The 22889-nt window shown below is 44.6% G+C and overlaps 1 protein-coding gene across 1 annotated transcript; it reads right to left on the bottom strand.

The window, feature by feature from the left end:
* Nucleotides 1-4865: 4865 nt before the first annotated feature.
* Nucleotides 4866-21937, bottom strand: DRGX (dorsal root ganglia homeobox). The gene is made up of 6 exons (XM_048311355.1): nucleotides 21631-21937; nucleotides 21338-21435; nucleotides 20976-21077; nucleotides 18179-18351; nucleotides 17760-17872; nucleotides 4866-7755 (listed from the first exon to the last, which is right to left on the bottom strand). Exons 1-6 carry the CDS (start codon nucleotides 21935-21937, stop codon nucleotides 7490-7492), a joined length of 1059 nt encoding a protein of 352 aa, XP_048167312.1. The 3' UTR covers nucleotides 4866-7489.
* Nucleotides 21938-22889: the final 952 nt, after the last annotated feature.

Genomic DNA, 22889 nt, shown 5'->3' with positions numbered 1-22889 from the left:
GCTCCTCCTTTTCTGGCTCATTAGTATAATTCTAAAATCTAATTAATAATAAACTCTCATTTGTTCACTCCCTTCCTGCTTTCACAGTGTCTGACAAACTGTGTATTGAAGAACGGAAGAGTCCAAGTGTCACTGAAATAATTTTATGTGTATATGATTCATCAAGCTGGTGAAAAAGCATAGCTCTTAACTCAGTGGATTATTTTCTTAAAGGTTTGATTTCATCTGAACTGGGTAGGAATTTGAAGATTTTCAGAGTTTCCTACAGACAAGAGGCTTCCCAGCCTCAGCAGCTCTGTAGACACTTGGTATTTGTACAGAGCAGCAGACCTCGAACATTATAACAACAAAAAAATTTAATCCAATCAACAAGCTACTTCAAAAGAGAATTTCAGCCAAGATCTAGTGATCCCTTTGTGGGGGACAAACAGTATCACTTGTATCTTCAGCGGTAATGGTACTCATCTCTGGTGATGATGTGATGCAGACAAGGCAGTGTGGCATTGAGAAGCAGGGTCACACTGAGGCAGTGAGGGGTCCCAGGTGGCTTGTGAGCTGTCAGTGAAGGGACAAGTCACCTCTCAAGCTATGGAGACTCATTCAATTACTAAAAGAGGGGACGCCCTAGCAAGAAATATTTCCCTTCAGAATGTCTGCACTGAAAAAAACCAGAGTAACAGAGGGCTCACATTGGCTTGTCACAGTGCAAAGGGATAGCTAGTAAAAAACTGAGTAAGAAACTCTCCCCCTTCCTTTCCTTCCAGCTTGGAGCCAGGTTGTGAGCTCCACCCCACAGCCTCCTAGTGGAGGTAGGGACAAAACCTTGTGCAGTGGGTCCTGGGCTTCACTGACAGACAAAGGGCTCTGCAGGGTGCACGAGGCTGACTCACCTGAACGCTGCTCCTGAGCCCTGCGGAGGGGAACTCCACCAAAAGAGAGAGGAAGCTGCAGTTTGAATGTGCATGCTCTCACACACACACATGATGTCTGGCTGCTTGTTGTCTGTGTTATTTATCTGAACAAGCAGCAGCATCAATCTGGATTACTCCCAGGTTCAGACCCACAGGAGAAGTATTCAAGTATTTGGCTTTCTGAGAGGGATTTTGAAACTTTCCTTCTGACCCTTGTTGGATGGGGATTGTCAAATCCTCCCCAGAGAACCTCTGGCTCAGTCCCAGCTGGGTTTAGCTCTAAAGTAATGGTTCAGAGGAGAAATAGAATCAGCTTTTTTCTCCTGTACATCTTCCTTCCCTGCCAGCAGCCAACTTCTTGTGTGCTGCTACAGAAATATTTCTAATAAAAAGTAACAACTCCCAGGGATGCTCCTATCCCTTGCTGTGCCAAGGCTGGTGATCACATCAGCATCTTGGTTCTCAAGCATCTGCCAAAACCTGATGGCTTCAGCCAGCACAACGGAGTGAGGGTGAGCCAGCTGTGATATAACAGGCAGAGTTTAGGTTCCTGGGGAGTCTTCTTTGCAGAGATGGGCTTCTTCATTTAATGGGCTTTGGATCTTATTTAACACATTGCCTCATGTACAGTGCGGGTGTAAAGAAGCCGTGTGCACATAATAAAAACTTGGCCTATTTGTACCTAGGGGAGTCCTAATAAATTTGCCACTATAGCAAGTGTTAGTCTCTAGGGCCAATGCTGAATGCTGGAGTTTAATAAAAAAGAATTCTGAAACAGAAGAACTGAAAGGTAAACCAGTTCAGCTGACAAAGCAAACACAATTTAATTAAAAATGAAAAGTTTTCTCTTGGCCTTGACCAGTCCCAAGGAGCCGTGTGTCAGGCTGGCTGTGTCTGGCCTGCCTTCTGATGGCTGCTGCTCTCGGGGTGCGTTTTCTGAGCACCCTATCAGAGTTCTCCCAGCCTGGGCTGAAGGCACTTCTCAGAGTGTGTTCAGGCCATTGGTAGGGCAGAAGATGGGTAAGTAAGCCATGAAGGATGACATACTTCCAGGTGTCCACCTGTATACAGCATTAATGTCACAGTACTCTGGCTTGTGCTGGGACTTAGCAGGTCAGGAACAGCCACGCTGCCATTAGACCAGCCCAGAGGAGTGGATATTTTCTCTGTACAAACAGCTGTCACAGTCTCAGGTGCTCCAGGACACTGTAGAGTGATTTAGCTGAACTGTCTGAGACCAGAAGCAGCTTTAATAACTTCCAGGCCCATCTGAACAGAGTTCTAGAAACTGCCTTTTATTGCTCTGCATGTGAAAACTCTTCTTGGTAAAATGACAAACGCAGTGGTGTTTTTTGCCTTCTCTGTTTCATATTATGGATGTTACATTGAAAAAACATTGACTACAGAAGAAGCCATTGAAATTAAATACTAGAAGAGTTAAGCAAGCCAATATTTTAAATCCCAGCGAGATTTAACTATTACTAGTTTACTGCAGAAAGCATCTCACAACTCCAAAGTATGATGCTCAGACTTCTGAAACAGCAGACCAGCACCTACTTGGGGCAGACAGCTTAGGGCAGACAACAAGGATACTGTGGTTGGATTATTAAAATATGGTCAACACATCACTTTCAACTAAGGCTGGATGTGCTATAGGCCAATGAAATTCACATTTTCACAAGCTAGGTCTGTGTAAACACTTCTTTGGTTGTTATCAGGAAAAGATCTTATTTTGTGGTAACATGGCCACCTAAAGTCAATATTTTACTACATTGCAAAGGAAGTTTTTAACTGGAAAGAATAAAGCATTGTTTATTGTACTCCATTGCCCTTTTATTTATGGCATTGTGGTGGTGCAACCCCCGCCCTTGGGCTGCACTGTGATCTCAGAGAGGGGTGTCAAACTCTTCAGTGGAGAGGTCTGAATTATGTACTCAGGGCTTGGGTATCAATGCAGGGCATTTCGCTTCCCCTGCTTCACACACGGCTTCCACCGCACCACCAGCCAAGCACAACAGGATCTTTATCGAGCAGCAGCTCTTTTAGAGGGAGAATGTGCCACAGCAGCACACCACAAGCATTTCATCTCCATCCCCTGTTCCCTTGTGGTCCACCTGGCAGCAAATGACTTCCTCCCACACTGCACTGGCTTTTTTCTGCTGCAGGGAAGCAGAAAGCTGGAGTGCACAGCAGAAGTGCAGATTTCCAGGGACCCAGGCCTGCCAGCAGGCTTTTATCCCTGGCCATGACCTGGGATGGGGGACTCCTCTGGGAAGCAGAGAGAAGGTCATCCCAAATTCACCAGGGGCAGCAATCTGTGGGGAACAGAGGGGAGGGCACCGACTGCAAGGGGGAAGAGTTTAATGGTAAACCAACATCTTTATCTGCATGCACATGGCCTTCAGCACTGTTGTAAATAATACTCCTAATAAAGAGCCAATTAGACCAACAATCTCATTACTATCCAGCATGCAGTGTAGAAAGGATTAGCCTAGAGCATAACTGAGCAGAAGCGAAAACACAGCTCCACATTTCCTGTTACAATGTACATAGGCATAAGGAGACTTAAATAGATCTCTAAGAGGTAACAAGCACAGAGAGCTGAGAGAATGGTATGCAACCTTGTAAAGAAGCCCCATGGTGTGGCACTTTACGGCAACCCCCATTAACAAAACCCCACACACGTCCTAAGCACAGGCTCCTGGATGCCCTACTGCAGCCTCCCCCGTGCCAGGCTCAGCCCTGGAGCAGGAGGAACTGCAGCATGGCCATGGCACGAGCGGAGACTCGGCACCAGGGCTGGAGGCAGGGCCGCAGGCTGTCCACAGAGTCACGAATGAGGATGCAGGGAAGGTAGGGGATGAGGGGGAACCTGGGCTTTGTGTGTGCCTGTGATTTCTTGAGAAAGGAGCCCAGGATTGGAGATGCTTTGTCAAACCTAGGGAAGCAACGCTGGCACAGTCACCATTAATGCTATGCATGGCTCATGCTAGTACAAAAATTCAGAGAAAATTGCTGCACAGGATCCAGTGACAATGCAGTTAGCTGTCAAACAAAACATATTTGTCTGACATCCATCCCTTAAACCCTAGGCTTCCATTTTTCCTTCACGTAACCAAAAAAATACCATGCAGGCTAATTTTGGAATTGCTCTCATGTAAATCATCCCCTTGGGCTTGGGCCTCTCAAGCTGGGGTTCAGCCTGAATGACTTTTTATAGCTGAGTTATAAACTTTTAAATGCCAGACTTAATCAGAGCTACTGAAATGGCCATTAGAATGGTTTAAGTGGCATAGCCCTGATATATGACAGCACAGAAAGTAGGCAGGTGGCTCATCTGCAGTGGGCAGTCCATCTGGAAGGGAGCAGGGTCTGGTGGCTAGAAACAAGCATGACTGAGACACGATCTCTAGAGTTTTGCTCTTGCCCTTGTGCTCCTGCTGAGTGACTTCAAGCAAGCTCTCTTGGGATGCACTGCCCTGAGCAGACAGATCAAAAGTTGAGAGGAAGAGGTGTCTCACTACGCCCTGGTTTCCCCAACATGCTGACAAGAACACAAATATCTATCTGCCTCCCCTTGGCAAACTGCAAGAATTGTCAGAGAACTGGCCTAGGGTTTAACATGACATTGTGTACACTCAAAACACACAATCAGCTTCATTTTTGGCTGACTTAATCACCCACAAAATCTTACTGAATAATTATAATCACAGACACATCAGACACTGAAGAGCTCAGGCTTAAGGGGGACTAAGGCTGCTTTGCTCCTTACCAGGTGGCTTTGTGAAGTTTTGAGTCCCCTAATTTTGCAAGTTCTGAGAGGTTCCAGCTACGCATGGGAGAGCCTCCCTCACTCTGTAATATCATTGTGGTCTAAGCAGAACTGGACAGTCATCAATGTGAAAGCAGATGCTTGCACACAGAAATTGATCTGAATGAAAACAGTACAGGAGCTTTTCAGGGTCTTCTTTCTAAATTTATTCAAGTATTAAACAAACAGAAACTACAGCATGCATCAGATACTTTCCTTTATTGTACAACAAAACTGTTTGTATTTGCAGCATTTCCAGCAACATCAGGCAGACTTGTCGATGTTACCCAGTTTTGCACAGTCACTAGAGTGTCGCATCATGAATTATTAAATCAGTGCTTCGTGGTAATACATAATTTCTTATCAATTATTCATGCTAATGTGCGTGTAGTTTACTTAATTGTGTTATTGACGATCAAAAGTAATTTCCTGAAAATCCTCAAGGACAGAAAATTTAATCAGCGTAACTACTTTTCAGATGCAATGCTGTTAAGTATTCTTAATTTGCTCAACAATTCACTTATTTATGTACCTTTCTGGAGGAAATACGAGTTTAATCAAACAATTAGATTGAAGAGTTAGTGTACAGAAGGGCTGAAGTTCAACTGAATGCAAGGTAATTATGTTGAAACAAAGTTGAGCCTGCCTCTTTGGACTGGAATTTTTTTTTAGTCTTTTTTTAGGAGGGAGAAAAAAAATTATGATTGGGAATATCACTAAGAAAACAGTGATTCTCTCTCCTCCAACCACTCCCCACAACAAAGCACACAGCGATCTCTTTTATTTTGGTGGAATAAAGGGGTTGTTGCTGTTGTTGAACTAAGCCATAACTTGTAGCCAGAAAAGCCACCTCCTCCCACAGTTCAGCAGAGCAACTCCTGAAGCTAGAGCACAAAAGCAGATCACAGACTACTGTATGTTCCCCTCCCTGCATTAGGACAGTTAAGGATCCCCAAAAGAAACACACTATGTGGCAGAAGTAAAGCAAAATTACTCCATTTGATGAATGTGGGCCCTTTTCTTTGTTCTCTGACCGAAGGAGAGACCCAGCAATGCCCTATCTGCTGGCTTGTGCCCAGAAGACACAAACTCCACTCTGGGGGTGTCTGGTACCCTTGGCTTCTCGACAATGATGGTGCCTGGTGCTGCCAAGCCACTCCACGAACACCAGGGCTCCCACCCTTTGAGTGGGTGCTGACATCAAACCGTGCCTCATGGAAAGGAAGGTCTGCACCAGGGGGTATGAAAGGGTCCTGTGAGCCCCAGAGAAGTCCCAGGTTCTGTGAAATTCATAGGCTGAGATCACTTATATGGAGGAGACAAATTTCTGCTGCCAGCCTTACTCAGGACTGCCTTTCCAAGCACATCCCCAAACTTGGATCCTGTGAATAGCTAAACAAAACCCCGTGTAAAAGCATGTGCTCAGCACATTCCAGGAGGTCCGAAGCACAATGTGCAGGATCAGAGGTGACAGAAATCCTTCCACTAGCCTCCATGTTACTTGATTAAAGTCTTGGAGAAGTGTTTTCAGCCTGCACTCCAGGGATACCTGTGGACCCCCCTAAGCAGTCTGCAAATGGCACCTGAAAAATGCAAGTCCAAGTCACTAAGTTCAAATCCATATGTGCAGTTCCTATGGAAAAAAATGAGAGACACCCCAGATTAAAATGACTGCTCTTCAGATCTTAGTCTGCTTTGCTTTCAGGAGGTTTGGGTGAGAGATAAGGCTATAATTACTACAGCATCAATTTCTCCTTTGCACTGTTCCCAATCTATAATAATTAATATCTTTTCATATCTAGATCCATTACAACAAGCGTTCGGTAAATTGAATAGTCTGAATTTGGATGGCATAAAGGAATATCCTTCCAAGCTTTATTTCCTCTTTAGTAAAAACAAAACATGGAAAAATGTATTTGCAGTCTAGCAATGAAGGATTATTTTTTACTTCCAGTCTTTTTCCAGGACAGTGATGTCAAAATACCCCCAGCTCTGTGCAGATCTAGAGACAATTGCACTCTCCATTAAATACCAGCATTGCTGTTTGAAGCTGTGAATGCCACTCTGAAGTCATGCGTCTTTCACGTCTAAGCCAGGGAACGGCAAGAGTAATACACTAATGTTCACACAGAGGCTAGTGCAAGGATTTTAGTCACAAGTAAACTGATCTCAGCAATTTCCCAGTAATCTGCTCCGTGGGAAGTTTCACTTTCAGAGAAAAGAAGACAGAAGGAAAAGTTTCGCTCTATTTCCTGTTTCTCTTACACCTGGATTGCCTGGGATAGGTTTGGTTGAAGTCAAATGCCTTCAGAAAACAGCAGGCCAAATTGAGATATACCTGGATATTCCTTCCCCTCTGTTGTGAGCAGTGGAGTAACTGGTGCCTGGGTGCATCTCTTGCCCCAGAACTCACAGCTGGAGGTGATGTGCTGCTTCCAGACATCCATTTCACATAGGATGGAAAGTCGAGATGTGCCAGGATCCTGGGCCTTTCAGTGTCCCTGGGATGTATGGGGGGGGGAGAATAAAAACAGTTTCACGAATGTTTCCAAACACAGATAGTGCCGATAAATGAAGGAAATGAACCTACAGCGACACAAGAAAAGCAAGGGTGCGTGAAAGGCAGCCAAAGAGGCCACTCAGCTGTGCCGGGTCCCTGGTGGCCCCATGACATCCCACTGGGCACAGCCACACTGCAGTTCACCCCATGGCAGAGTGCTGGCGGTGGAGCACTGCCCTGAGCCGAGGGACCAGCACCACTCCGGTCTCATACACTCTTCTCCCCTTCCATATGCTCCTTGGCTGGAGAGGGCTGCTTGTCCTGGCTGCCCTCAGGGCCGGGTTTGGCAGGAGGAGTGGGGCTGCTGCTGGCGGCAGGCAGGAGGTTGGCGGACTGGAGCACAGCCTCCGAGTGCTCGCGCGCCTTCATGCGCAGCGCGGCCACGCTGGCGGTGCGGTTGCTTTGGCAGCCGTAGGTGGGCAGGAAGGAGAGGCCCATGGGGTCTGGAACGCAGCACGAGCACAGCGGGCTCCCTGGGGAGGAAGGAGAGAAGGCACATCACTGCTGGGGAAGATCAGGGAGCCTGTCTGACTGTTCCCTCCATGGTCAGTCTGAAGACAACAGAGATAGGGTTGCTTTAGCTGGTACATTGACCTTTAGTGAGTACACAGGTGTTCTCTGAGTCAGGGCTAGAAAACCCATACCCTGTTCTGCTGATCCTTCTGTAAGAAGGATCTTACACTGTGAGTCATCCAGGGTGACAAACAGAGTGTGAGAGGGAAGTAGAGACAGAAGTGAGCAGTGAAGTTCAGATCACACATGAGATTTCCTCATAAGCAAGGCTCAGTTCATTCCCTCCTCTCTTATCAAGCTGCTGTTCTGTGGCTGCCACCAGCCCCATGCTGAAGGTGCCCCCTGCCTTCTGCCTGCACACTGAGCTTGATCGATGTGAGCAGCAGCATTTGGTGGGTGAGTGTAGGGGTTCTGTCACTTTTCTTTGCCTGAAAGACTACAGCAGAGAGAAAGGTGAAAATATTCCAGTTGTTAACCTTCTCCTATCTCACTGTAAAATGAGATACTTTTCCTTGGCCAGGCCCTTGCCAGCTACTGCCACCATGTCTACCTGCAAGAGTCTGTTCTACCTTCACCCATTCAATGTCTGTGCTGCTTAAGGGTGACACCTCAAAGAGAACAGCCTCCAGAAGTGAGCCAAAGCTACCTTAATTTGCTGCTGTGATATATCTTAAGAATCTCATCAGGAGAGATGGGCTAGAGCATCTCTACCCTGTTATTTGAGACCCATGGCTGTTCCAAGCAGGCAAGAAAACACTGGAGAGCAGATGAAGTGGTTCCTCTGCCTTTAAGCTGAAAAGATTCCCTGCAACCCCTTGACAGAGGCAGTCCTCACTCCACCAGCTGCCTTCCTGAGCTAGAACACAGCAGGCTCTTCCTCTGGCTTCCCTTTGATAATGCTGGGGGCTTGTGCCAGTTCCCAAACAAGCACACCTGGGAGTGTAGGCTGATCACGGGGCAGGACATGCAGTCCATCCAAAAAAGCCACACTGGTACCCAGCTTAGATGCATCTATTGAATGTTGGAAAATGTGTCAGAGGAGTAGGATGGGGAAGCAGGGTGGATGGCTGAGCTACTTCTTGAATTTACTCTCTGGTTAAAAAACCAGACATCATTAGTCACCATTCTTCCAGGGGTCTTAGAGGCCACACAAAGTCCACATCCTCATGTACACCCCTGGCAAAAGCCTGTCTTTGCTGATATGCTACCTTTCAACAAGAAACAGCCCAGCCACACACATCCTGACACAATGCAGTATCTTCCCCTGATCTTTCCAAGCCAAGGACTTGCTTTAATTTCTGCAGTTAATATTTGAGTTAAATGGCTCATGACTAAGTGATGGAACTAATAACCTGCAGAGTTTTACACTTCTGTTCTTGGTAGCAACGGGTCAGCACCCATCTGTTAGGAATGAAGGCAGCCAGTTGTTTGTTTTTAGGATGTTGGCAAGACTTCTCCACAGAAATTGTCAGAGATTTGTGGTTGCAGGTAACATTCAGGGAAAAGTACTCTTTGTATTTCAAAAAACAGCATCTATAAAGGACAAGTTATTAATATAAATGGAAAGAACAGTTTTCTCGTTATACTTCACTGATAAAGCATATGATCAGCAGACCAACATTTCTGTGGGTCCAGGCATTCAAGCACAAGCAAGTTTCAGCACTTGACTAAAATCCTCTGCTTCTTTTCCTTTTAGCTCTAGGAATCTCAGTCTTGAATTCTGTGGCTGTTTTGAGCAGGTCAGAAGGAGGGTTTAAAATAAAATCCACTCAGAACACAACCTACAGTTTTTGCCACCACCAGCCATGCTCATAAACTAATTTTCTGCCCTGTTGAGTCACAGCCACTTCAGGGGTTCTGGCCAGCCACTGTTTTAACAAGAGGGAGCAGAGGCCCTTCAGAGTCCCTGCAGTTTGCAGCAGATCTTTTTCACCAAGTCCCACCATCTTCAGATTCTGCTCAGAGATGGGGAAGCCGAGAGGCCTGCAGGTGCATCAGCTGCCTTTGCACTGCTGCTTTCTAACACAAACTGAACGAGGCTTTCAAACATGGCTGTTCAGCTCCCAGGCTGAGGGGAGGGCTGGCCCGCAGTGCCTAATGCAGGACTGGGCACAGACATTGCTTGGTGGGAGGTGGGGAGAAGTGGAAAGCAGTCTTCCCCTTTTCAAAAAAGCAGGAATCGGCTCCATCCCCTAAGAATAATTTTCATTCTGTTGTTAGAGGGATAAAATATTTATCAGTATTCAGTACCAGCCTAAGCTCTTTCCTTAATAATTAGCCCTGATATTACCTAGTGGCTCTGCAACCTGAGGGTGCAGTTACCTGTGGTGGAAACTAAACTATCTCTAGCAATAATTCACCCATAAACTATTCCTTTCATTTTCACTGAGGTTAAGACACTTGCAAACAGCTCACACACGAAAAAAAATAAAGTAGAAAGCATCATTTGCTGCAGGTTCCAGCTAGAATAGAGGAGAATAGGATTTCTGTTCCTTTTTAATATATGTTGTAAAGAAGGTTGACTCTACCTTACAATCATCTGAATCTGCAGATAGTAAGTCCAGTGAAATGTATCGGACTTTGCCAGTACAAAACCCAGACCAACTATGGGACGCTCAGGAGTCCAAGGTCTCCACCTGCCCATCAGCCAGCCCACAATCTCCAGAAAAGTAATGCTGACCAAGAAAGAGGCATCCATATATAGCAGGCAGCAATGGTTTTTAACATCTTATTGCAGCAGCCCTGAGTCTTCAGTGGGGAAGGAAGGAATTGTTCCTACTTATTTCAAATCTTCTGAGGACTTTAGGCATCCAGCTCCCATCAAAATCAGTCAGGGTTAAGCCATTAGCCCTAGATCTTGATCCAGCTCCCACCAACATCTATGACAATCTGAGATTAGTTTAACGAGATTTGTATCAAATTGCTGCAATATGGACAGGGTACTGTTTGCTTTCTTTCAGGAACTTACTGCCTCCTATACACAAAATTAAAATACACAATTAGATTTCCATTAACTTACAGAAAATTCTGCTGAATTGATCTAAACCTCCTCCTATTCCTATATGAGATCATACTTTAAATGCCCAGCCTGAACATAAATACTTAATGTAATAAATACAATCTGAAATATTTGATCCACTTGGCAGTTTAATTGATCTACTAGAGAGACTGACAGGAAAAATTAAATTAGTTTTGTCTTGTCTCTGCCAACATCACATTTAAATTGTAACAATATTTGATCTATAATTTTGGTTGTGGACCTTTTTGTGCAGTTCCATGGTTCAGTTTCAGGTGGGAAGAGAGGGGTAGGAGTGGGGCACATATTGATACATAATATAAATTTTTAAATATGTATTTTGTGTTTCAAGTCAAGAGCTTAAAGGATTTAATAGGTAGTCTTTCCAAAAGGCAAACTCCACATTCCTTTCCTCTTTTATTATTTGTGCATATCAGCATTTGATTTGGACAGCTGAATGGTAACCTGACATGGAGGGAAGGAGAGAAAAAATCCTGTTTAAAATCCTCATATATCAACCCACGCTGTTTAGTTTTCAGGGAAAATATCATGTTTTATTTAATTATTGTTATCTTCTCATAGTAGTCACATTGGTTTGCTTGAGCTGTAAATTCTCATAAATTCTGAATCCATTTCATAAGGATTGGAAGTTCATCAATAACCTCAAGTTCATAGTGTTGATTACCAGTTGGAGCTGATTCAAAAGGAGCTCCCTCTTGCACTTCATACACACCACCGGCATTCTGTCTTTTAAAGCCTAAGTCAAAAGCAGGAAACACAAAAGTGGTTTTATCTAAATCTTCTTGAGCTCTGAATCAGGAAGTTCAAAACAAGAAAGGCGTGAGTTTAATGCCTGAAATGGAGAAGCATCAGATGGTCCCAGTTTAATTTAGGGTAGCCTCAAGGCTGCTGAAGTTGTACTAGACGGTTTCTCCTTCTAGTGAGAAGCTGGTAAGTGTGGAAGGTACCCTGTGCTGCCCAGAGGCTGGAAGAGCACTTCAGAGGTGACAGCAGAGTCCAAATGTTATAACTTCATATCTCCTTTGCTTGTGACCCCTATATGCCCAGTGGAAACAACAAAGAGCTGATAATGTGGCTCAGTTGCTCTATCAGCAGCCTTTTTATCTACATAACTCGACACTGGAACTGGAGGATTTCATCCTCCTTTATTTGTGCCATTAGTACTCCAAAAAAAAAAAAAAAAATCAGAAGCCAGGACTTGCCTGTTAGGGCAGGAAGGCTGGCAGCAAACCCACAAAAAAGCTGGGAGAACAGAATCAGTCCTTTGAATACTGTCAGCTCGGCAACCTCATCAACAGGAACCCCTGCCCAGCTGAGGTCCACTAACCTGATCAAGATCTGTCCTGGAGGAATAGGACAGCACCCATTTCCTACCCATGGCTCTTAGGGTTCCAAGTACCTACGTATTTCCTAGTATTTGTGAAAAAGACCAAAAATCTCTGAGGGGCAGTGCTAGAGCTGGGGACCTGTGATATGGGAATCAAAAAAACTTACTCAAGGTGTGTGCATCTGTAGCAAACTAAAGAAAAGTTTTAGATTCTCTGAAGTCAGAGTGGCAGATAAACTAGGAAAACTGCCAAACAAACCCACTTAATATATTGGCTATGTTACATGAGGAAAGTCAGTAAGACAAGACTGACACTGAAAATAAAGGACCCCAGGAGTTTTATTCCCATTCCCCAGTCTTACGGTAAACAGTGGTGCTTCAAGTCAGTAAACACCAGTTCAAGGGTGAGTTAGGTCCTTGAACACTTCTTTTGTAGTGTTGGCAATGGGAATTGCGCAATGGAACTGGGCAAATTCCCTTCATCTTTCCATAATAGAAATTGAACTGTAATGGATGGGAAGTTCTAGTTATGTTTTAGATTTTTTTTTTCCTGGATACTGCAATTAAGCCTCCCTCATATGAACAGCAGCCACAGCAGCAGCAAACCATAAAAGAACCTAATCAATGGTGCCCTGCAATACCCATTTGGATGTGCGTAATGCAACCGTACTTCTCCATCAGTGGTGTGGAGGTGCCATGAAAACCAACTGAGCTATAACTTGCACAGAGCAGAGCTGTGGGTGAATTATGAAAGTAATTCCCTGGCAAGTGTAATTATTTCTCTCCTCATACACTTCACTCATCATGGGATCTGGGGAAATTTCAGCGGAACGTAACAGACACACTCTTGGCCTCAGCCACCAGAATGGTAGAACACATCCGCTGAAAAACGGAGATTCTTGTTTACACCCATTAATAACATCTTCTGCATTAATGAATTGCATTCATGCTGTCATCCATTAAGGAGGTACTTTGAGGTCTCTCTCTGCACAGAACACTAGCTTCTCCTGATGACTCTATAGTTACACAGCCCATAAATAAAACAAGTATTTTCCCTTCATCTTTGAGGTCTGCAATTAAATCTACTAAATGGACTGCAGATGCCTGGCTTACAGTAAGTGTTTCATCTTGGAAGATCATGGAACTGTCGAAGTCACCACAATGAAGTAGCATAGTTGTCAAATCAGGACAATTTCAGAGAGTAATGAACACCAGAAATTTCATCTCAGTGAGTCAACGTTCTTCCTGAGTATGACCAGTGGTGAAGCACTAAACCCCTGAAGTAGGAAACACTGTATATCCCAGAAATTATGAACCTGTGCTAATTTTTCAAATGAGGAATTGTATTTCCTGACAGAATAGTACATAGGGAGATGATACAGTAGGTAACAGATGCTTGCTAATAAGTACAGCCTCCATGAGCTAAACTTCAGAGAGACAGGAGACAAGAAAAGGTCTGTTGTATTACTGAATACAGAACATTTGATAGAAACAGAGAAAAACTGTCCAGTGATAATATACTCTTCTCTGGAAAAGTCTATATTCTGCATAACAGTTTTGTTTGCATTGTATATCCAGCCCATTTTCTTAACAGAACATCCTGTGGTGCCAATATCCTCACTCTGATGGGAAAAAATCTCGGTTTCAGAGACAGCAGAGTTCAAGGGGCATAGTGATTAGGGAAAACAGCTTTCTTCTCATTCATCAGAGCAGACCTGGTCTCATGCTCTAACAATATCCCCATATCCTAGAAGTAGCACATGTGGGGTCCAGAGCCACAAGAGGCAAACCTACAGTGCACTTCACAGTCTTTCCAAAAGCAAAGTTGCAGGCTTAGTCTCTGCCCCAGACTAGGCTGTCTTGAGATTTCCTGTCTCTTCTAGACCAACTTCACCCTCAACTATTATATCCTTATACTACAAATTAGATCCAAGAACTTTGTGCCCTAAGCACTTTATGTAGCTTTGGAAACCTGGGTCTGGGGCCAAGCAAAGTCAGAGAAAGAGAAAGAGAAACAGAAAGAGAAAGAGAAAAAGAGAGGTATTAGTTTTTTTACCAAAGATGGAGAACTCTCAGATGACAGAATGAAAATGGTCCCTGAGAGCACAAAATAATTATTAATTAGTTACATCACCATCATCACTTGTTATTCACTGTATTGATATTAATGGTCTCCTTCTAAAGCATTATTCAAATATTACTCACTGACACCAGCAAAATGTTGGCTCACAGGTTCAACAAAGCACATCTTGTCTCTTCAAAAGAATAAGAAAACAACCTGCAGTTCCTAGTAGAACCTGATGTGCTGAGAGTGCTCATTTGTTTGCAAGCAGCCCTTACAGCTGTACTAAAGAATGTGATTCCCTTTACTGGCCAGGATTATTCTCCCAGTGGTGGGAATACATATCTATTTACAAGATCCACATAGAGGAGCTGCATTTAGTTTGACACTTGCATAGAAGAAAGCAGGGTCATGCATCCTTTCATAGTGAAATAGTGCTTTGATTCTGAAGCAAGTGTTTTGCTTTCAAAAGCACAGAGAATTCCTGGTAGTTTCAAAGCATGGTTGGCATGAGACAGATACTGGGAAGACCCCTCAATCATTTCACTCTTCAATAAAACTTGCAACATTTTGGAAAACCTTTCTACTTGCTGGATTTTCCCTTATCCAAGCAATCCAAAAAACAAACAGCTCATAACTTTATGCCCTGTGCTGAGTTGTATGGGATTTGCATGACATAAATTCCTACGCCACCAGATTCACGATGGCAGGGTTCTGGCATCATTTCTGCAGCAAAATGCAACTAGATTTTCAAGGGAAAAGCTTAGGTCCCTTAATTAAGACATATAAGGACACATACAATGGCCCATGTGCACACAGCTCCTGTCTCAAAAGGAAGAAGGGAGAGTCAAATAAACTGAACCGAGCATATGACAAAGACAGTCATATTAAGGTTTTGTGAACACTGTGTCTCTCCCTGTCCTTCCCTTCCTTCCCACAACCATTATCTTTTCCTCCAGACTGGCACATGAGCTTGGTTATACTTTCAAATACACTGGTTTAAATGAACAATCATTCACCTGGAGTTTCCATACCAAAGAAAAATAAACTGTGCATTAGGCCCGTGATTCCTTTGGTCCACTCAGAAGCTCTAGAGATTTTTCTGGTCACCAGTTAATAGGACCAAAGCTCAGTGACTGCTGTGCACAGCCCTACTCCAGCACAAGTGAATTACTCTTGGAGAAATGGGGAATGAGGAATTTGTGGAGATGAGCCAAGGAAGGAGGAGACAATACTCCATATATCAATATCACAAGAAAGATGTTACAATTATTCTCTGCTTGTACCTATCAAATGTGGTCCCTCATATAACGATAATTTCTTTCCTCTTAACCCCACAGCCAAAATTTGACATTACTAAGCCCTAGCAGCAGAGCTAGCAGCAGAAGAAAAAGAGCTCCCCTCAAACTCCCCAGTTCCTTGCAAGGATAACAATACACTGACAGGCAAAGGCAGCTCCACAAAGCTCCTGGTAGGTGGATACGCAGATGTGCAAACCTGTAACTGGATTTCATAAAATCAAAATACACTACTTTATCCCAGTCCCCTTGCATGTATCTGGAGATTTCTAGTGCCAGGCAGAAAATATAAAACAGACATTTCAGGAATGAACTGCATGTATAACTGACAACATTCACCAAGACAATATGCAGGCATCTGAAAACTGACCATCCCTATACAAATTATAAAAAAAATATCGCTATTTACATTTGGGACCATTTTTTCAGGGACACTGTCTCCTAGTCTGGGCAACTGACTATTTCATATCTACAAAAGATTCAGGAATAGAACTTTTTCTGCCCCTAGGTTGTAAAATTTCAATCAAGCAAAAAAAAGAGCAAATTATTAGTTTCTCAATTTAGTGGCTAAGATGTAAAATCAAAGAAAAGAGTATCAGGAACTCTTCCAAATAAATAAAACTAAAAGCAAGCAAACAAAACCAACAACAAGAAAACCCAACCCCAAACAAAAAAAGAAAACTAACCAACTAAAAATACCAACCCCTCACGACAAATTTTAAATCTTTTTTATTTCATTTTGCTTGGCTTTGTTTATTTGGGTAATTTTTTTCTTAAAATTTAGCTGCATTTAAACATGAAACAGGTGAGAACAACATATTGATGCATTTAATTCTGAAAATCCTTGAATGTAAATTTTAAGGGCGAAAACCCCCTTATTCCATCTGAACTATTCACTGAACACAACCCTATTTCCACACTTTTCAACCTGTCTGGGACTACATTTATCGATGAACAATTTTTTTTTGCCTGAAGAATTTCAGCTGTATCTACTCCAGAGAGGCTGTTCCTGCTTAATGGAAGAAGTCAAAATTCTCAGCCCCAAGACTTTACAGGACAGAGATCAAGAGGACTCAGGCACTCCAAACAGCTGGCGCCCACTTGCAGGTGACAATAAGCCTTTAAGTTTTAGGGTTCAGGTCACACCTGTGCGTCCTTTCTGGATCCAGAATTCCAGGTCCCACACCTATCAAAAGAGCAGTAACTGTGTGGTGTGTCTGGCTTCAGCTTTTTTTGAAAGACAGGAGAGAAGGGGGTGCAGGGGGCAGGACACTGGACTTAACACACAACTCAGGAGAGTTCCAAACATTTGCTTCAGGAATATATTTTGGCAGTGCTGATTTAACTGGGAATACAAGGAGCATGAGGTATGCCAGAGAATACAATGGGATGTATTAGAGGACATTTTTCTTCATAGTGGTGGGTCTTTAACTGAGAAACTTCCCTCACAAGTTATTGCAGCACATCGGGACACAGAGTAAATGTATGCGCCTCTTTGTGCTTGGCACTGCTATGAGGCTTTGCATCCTATAAATCTATAAATTGAATTCATCCTGCTTACACCCTTAGTCTTATAAATTGTTAGACTAAGAACAGCTAATGGATCAGTAGGTGATTTATTTTTAAAAAATGCATACTGCTGCTTTTTGGAAACTGAAAGTATACAGACACGGGATGTACCCTTCCTGAAACCTGGGTCCCAGGCAATGAGGAATTACTTTGTATCCTCCCCTGTCCCCAGGAACATGCTTTATTCAAGTTCTCAAAGGGGACCAACTGTCCAGGAAGAGAAAGGTTTGGATTGTACAGATGCACTGCAAAGGAAACCACATGCAAAGAGCGGATGAGGCATCAGTAATGGTGCCAGGTACTACATAATGCAAAAGGATGATATAACTAATTTATTAGAATAAATTTAACTCTTTAAAAAAAGCATATGCAACAGAAACTCTAAAGGAGCAAGCCCTACCTGTCTTACTCCTTGAGAGAAACCCTGACCTAACGAAAAGTAACTGTCTGAATAAAATGAAGGGGTTTTGCCACAAATGATGCTATGAGATACAACGAGAAACTCACTTCAGTACGTGCAGCATTGGTCAGTGCAAATACTGCCAATCTAAACAGAAAGAGGGATCCACCATTTCCCAAAGGTTTCCCCACAGTGGGCAGTGGGACCATGACACTTAGCTTGAAAGGGATGCTCTTGGAGCTTGTCCCTGAAGTTAAGTAAAGTAATTTACCTTTTAGAGAGGCGACATGGGATAAAGCTTGTGCGTAGGTGGCTGTGTTGAGAAGAGTCCCCGGCAGGCAGGAAGGGAAGAAAGGTCCCGTAGGGCCCACTGCTCGGCTCAGGCTGATGGAGAAAAGAAAACAACTTCCTTGTAAAACCAGAACCAGCTGATTCCATTTGTGCTTGCACACAAACACATTGGTGTCTCAGTGTCCAACTAGATGTGACCAAGGCTGGACAACATCAGCCTCCCACAGCCACCAGCTTCTCAGCATCTCCACAGGCAACAGTGAGTTGCTCAAGAAACACCTCATCTTCTAAAGATGATACCTGTAGGTCAAGGCATAGCAGCACATCTGTATGCATGTACACACATAGGAGGCATTCTTGCCCCACAGACAGGCAGCTGATATCCTGTATTACTCTTACCTCTGCTGGATCTCCAGACCCTCTTTTTTATTCCTGGTTTGATCGGCTGGAGAAGGGGAATTTAAATTCCTCGCAGGAGGTGCCACCTCAGCCATGGTTTCCTTAGAGCCCTCTTGGTCAGAAGCACCCCTCTCTGTTTTTCTCCATTTAGCTCTTCGATTTTGAAACCACACCTGGAACAGAAGAGCAATCCTGGGTGAAAACTGTGTTTAGCCAAATGTGAAGCAAGGAGGTTGTAAATTGTTAGTCCAGTGAAATCTGACATTTAGAAGCTCGTCTAAATCTTCCTCTTATTTCGTATCCCTGTTGTTATTCTAGTTGACTCTTAGGATTACATTCATATCTGTGATATTGCTGGGTCTCGAAAACAAGCCAGAAATGTCTAAAGACCTTCAAAAGGCATGTTAAAACAAAAACTTAAAAAGCAATATTTTGATACTATTGTGCCAGTTAGCAAAGCATTTAATCGTGTGCAAGCCTTTACAGACACATTTAATTCTCACTGATTTCTCAGCTTTAACACATCTAAAAGCCTTTCTATAGGGGTGGTGTTAAATACCTACCTAAGCACTCTGACGAAATATAAGTCTTTAAATCAGCTGCTGCTAGAATCAGAGGTCAGAAATGAAAAGGTATCTATCTGGTCATCTTATCCAGCCTATTTTCTGGAGAGGGCTGCTACTGACTGTTCTTCCTTTCATGTTCAGTATGCATTCAGAGGACTCAAAAGTTGATAGACATTAATTTTGGAAGATCATTCTGCAGTTTAATAGTGTGCTCGTACAACTGCCCCCACCTCCGGCCACACTATGACCTCAGAATAGAACACCAGTTTCCAAGCTTTATTTTTTTCTCCATATGCAAAACAAATATTCATACTCTTCATTTTATCACCTGGCTATTAGTCTAAAAACTTTTTTTTCCATTTACCTCGGAGCTGATATGCTGAAAGCACCATATTTGAGGTGGAAAATGCCAAGCCTCTTTTAAGGTCAGGAAATTCACATTTTAATACATGAATTCAAGTATAGGCGAGATTGTTATTATTATTCTTCGCCTTCTCCAATTCCATTTTAGTTAGCTGCCTTTTAATTGCATGTATCAGCAAACATTGAATAATGATTTTATCTATATTCTAAATTTAGAGCAGTTAAACGCAAAGCAAAATGCAGACACTTTCTTGTGTCTTAATTGAATGAAGGTCACAGCTATAACAATATTTAATTGAGCTATTTTTCATTATCATATTTTAATGACTTTGCACTGACAGTTCGCCTGCTTCTGAGGAAAGAGCATGATGAAGTCGTTTATTTCCCTATTTAGTTATTGTTTGACAACATCATCTTCGATTAAGACTCTGCTTTATAGCACATTAATCATATTTGAATGAGCAAGGGGTATAAATGTAAACATATCTCCCATCCTCTGTGTTTCCCCATGTCCCTGCATGAAAGCAGGCTAAACAAATGCTTGCATCTATTGTCTGTTTGCATAATAGCCAACAACAAGGCTAAACACCAGTCCTCAGCAATCTAATTGTCACCACCCCTATCTCACCCTTGCACCTTTCAGGAAGAAGTTATGATCTTCCACTTCTGAATGCTCAATAATTGTCCCATTTATCTCAATTTGCAGTTCAGTCTTTAGGCACCAATAGCCAAAATGGCATTTTTTATTATTTTTTTAAGCCAGTACCTACAATGCAGTGGTAAAAGGAGATTTTCATTTCCAAATAATAATCAGTTTAATTTGCCCGCATATGACCAATGATTCATGTTCAGATTTAATAATCAGGATCACATAATCTGATTATAGGAGAAATAATTTGTTTACAATCCCCAATTTACTGTGGTGAATTCCATTATCTCTCTTCAGCCATTGGGTTTTAAGAGATACTAACATGACCCTAGGGAACAAAAGGCAAGCTATTATATTTCCTACAATTAGATCTTTGCATAGTCTTAACCCCAAGCACCTAAATTTAAAAAAATAGAAGAACAGCGTGCAGAAAACCCCCATAAATAAAAATGAATGCATAATCGTGTTCAAAACATGGTTTGCAACTCTGTGGTGGATGCCTGAAGAGTTACAGGGATCTATCTCTGACAACTGCAGGGGACTGCTGCTCTTAGCAGAGCTTGTAGACATACACATGGACTGGATATGGAAAAACAAACATATGGAAATAAGGAAAAAAAAAAGGAAAAAGGTGAGGAGAAGGAAGAAAGGAAGGAGTGGAAAAGTGTGGCTGTGGAAAGAGTAATCATGGCCAATGGTATTTATTGGATCATGTTAAAGGTGTGGGAATTGCTCTGCAGGCTCTTTAGCTGCCTAAATTAAGTGTTTAGAAAGAAGGCGAAAGGGAGAAAAGTTGAAGAGGTGAAGAAGCTTTCTTCCTGGCAGCTGGGCTCCCTGCAGTTGGCTAACCCCAGTGCTTGACAGTGGTCATAGTTGCTTTGGAGAATCACGTCTCAGCTCTTTTCTCTGCACCACGCCCCCCCTCCAAAAGCAAGGAAATGGATGTGCATTGATGTAATTTAGTACCTTGGAGACGCGGACAAATTAGTGTAGAACATTATCACTAGTTAATTATGAATGACCGATTAATCAACCTAATCTAATATTCCACATTATGTTGATGTTATTAAAGTGCATCATGAAAATGACAGATCGTCTTCATTTGCGTTCTTTGGCCAAATGTGCACTCTGCAGTCATGATGTCAAATAAAAAAAAAAAAAAAAAAAAAAAGTTTGCCAGCTTGAACATCCGAGTTAAGTAATTCCCCAGGATGTTTACCTGCACCCTGGCCTCCGTGAGGTTGATTTTCAGAGCCAGCTCCTCCCGGGTGAACACATCGGGGTAGTGGGTTTGAGCAAAAACGGCTTCCAGGGCCTCGAGCTGAGGGAGGGAAGGAGAGCAGAGATTCTTGAGGGTTCCTTGAAGGATCCGGCGGCCCCACGGGGGTGTCTGCCAGGCATGGATGAGGAAAGCGGGGCCACCGGGGCAGCGGGGCAGGCAGGAAGAGGCTGGCATGGCATGCGGGAAGCAGGTCGGGAGCTGGCAGGGAACAGGCATGGGGGAGGCAGGGAGCAGGTATGGCGAAGGCAAGCAGGGGGCAGTGGGTGCAGAGGCCGGGACAGAGAGAAGCGGGCTCCTACCTGCTGCAAGGTGAAGGTGGTGCGGTTGCGGCGCTGCTTCCTTCGCAGGAACCCGTCGTCGAAGTCGCCGGCGGAGTGACCTCCGAAGGGGGCCGCGCCTGTGGGCCGAGAGCCGCGTTAGGGGCAAAAGGCCGGGGCCGGAGCCGCTCGGGCGGGCAGTGCTGCCCCATGTCCCCGGGGCCTGCTGCGGGCACCGTGGGATTCTACCGCCCGGAGCTCACCCTGGCCCGGGAAAGAGTATTTTTCGAGCTATTTGTGCTTTAAAAGGACTAAGAGACGAAGCTTTGACATACGCGTGTGCACGGCAGCCTCGCAAAGACCCTGCCCGGACGAGGAGGCAGCGGGGCCGCAGTCAGGTTCCTCCCCACGCACCCCCGAGAGCGGCCGAAGCGGCCCCGTCTGCTCGCCCTGGCTCCTGGAGGAGAACGTGGGCACGGGGCTCGGTTCAGCCCAGCACCGGGGGCTCGGCCGCGGCTGAACAGCAGCGCGGCTGGACGAGGCCGCCCTGCCCTTCCTCGACCGGCGTTCGAGGGGCCGGCTGGGGCACCGCGGGTTTGTCCCCAGGCGGAGGCCGGGAGAGGGCAGATGGGCCACCGCCATGTGAACCACGTTCCATGGAGCAGACCCCGGCCTTCGTGGCTCCCCCAGTCACATCATCCGTGCCCGTCTTGCAATGTGTCACTCCCTTTCTGTTCGCTGACAAAACAGGCTAAAAAAACCACAAACAAAACAAAACAGACCAAAAAAACAGTCAAAACTTAAACCAAAGCCGAAAAAAACCCCAAACCCAAGCAAAAAAAAGAGAAAACAACAACAACAAAAAACCCTAAACCAAAACCCACAAACGAACAAACAAAACCAAATCAAAATAAACCCTCACGGAACAGAGAAGTACCCGAGCCCCCAAAGGCGTTGCTGAGTGTCCCCGTGACCCCACTCGCAGACCTGCCCGTGGAGTGCTCTGGGGTACGTGGGCTGGAGGTCGCCGTTCATCTTTCAGCATCATTTGGAAGATAAACACAGCCCCCAGCCCTCTCCTCGCACAGACCTCACTCGATGTGGGCCTGGCAGAGGCTCATCAGAGAATAAAATACTGTCCCGGTGACTCCCCGAGGCCGGTCCCCTCCCTGCGGCACAGGGCCTCCCCAGCTGCCCAAACGCTGGCCGAAGAGAGTTTTTCTGTTTTCACTTCTTTGATTTGGTGATGGGTGGGGGGGGTTTGGACGAAGGTGTATTATTTTTTTTTTCCCGCTTGTGATGCCCTACGCTGTTTTTACCCTTTGGCAGGACAGACCGCCCCTTCCCCCCGCCCCGCTGCTGCCCACGGCGGGAGAGCGAGGGCCCGGCCCCGGACACCGCCGGGAGAGGCGGCAGCCGGTGGGGCCGCTCCCCGTCTCGGGCCGCCAAACACAGGCCCCGGCCCCACGCTGCCACCGGGAAAACAAACGCACAGCAAACAAACAAGCAAAACCAAGAGCACGTTTCCAAAGCTGTCTGCCAAAAACTAACAAACAAAGCCGCCTCAGGGCTCGGTGGCAGCGGCGGGAGGGAC

Source organism: Corvus hawaiiensis, chromosome 8 (genome assembly GCF_020740725.1).
Source record: "Corvus hawaiiensis isolate bCorHaw1 chromosome 8, bCorHaw1.pri.cur, whole genome shotgun sequence".
NCBI lineage: Eukaryota > Metazoa > Chordata > Aves > Passeriformes > Corvidae > Corvus > Corvus hawaiiensis.
This window is presented reverse-complemented; position numbering and strand designations above follow the sequence as displayed.

What these genes read in the sequence shown, in the direction of transcription:
- DRGX (XM_048311355.1), bottom strand. Translation starts at nt 21,937, where the DNA reads ATGGCGGTGGCCCATCTGCCCTCTCCCGGCCTCCGCCTGGGGACAAAC. An exon ending in CGAGGCTGCCGTGCACACGC is followed by an intron (nt 21,436 to 21,630) that starts GTATGTCAAAGC and finishes CTCGGCCCACAG; the next exon opens with GCGCGGCCCCCTTCGGAGGT. An exon ending in GGTCTGGAGATCCAGCAGAG is followed by an intron (nt 17,873 to 18,178) that starts GTAAGAGTAATA and finishes TTTCTCCATCAG; the next exon opens with CCTGAGCCGAGCAGTGGGCC.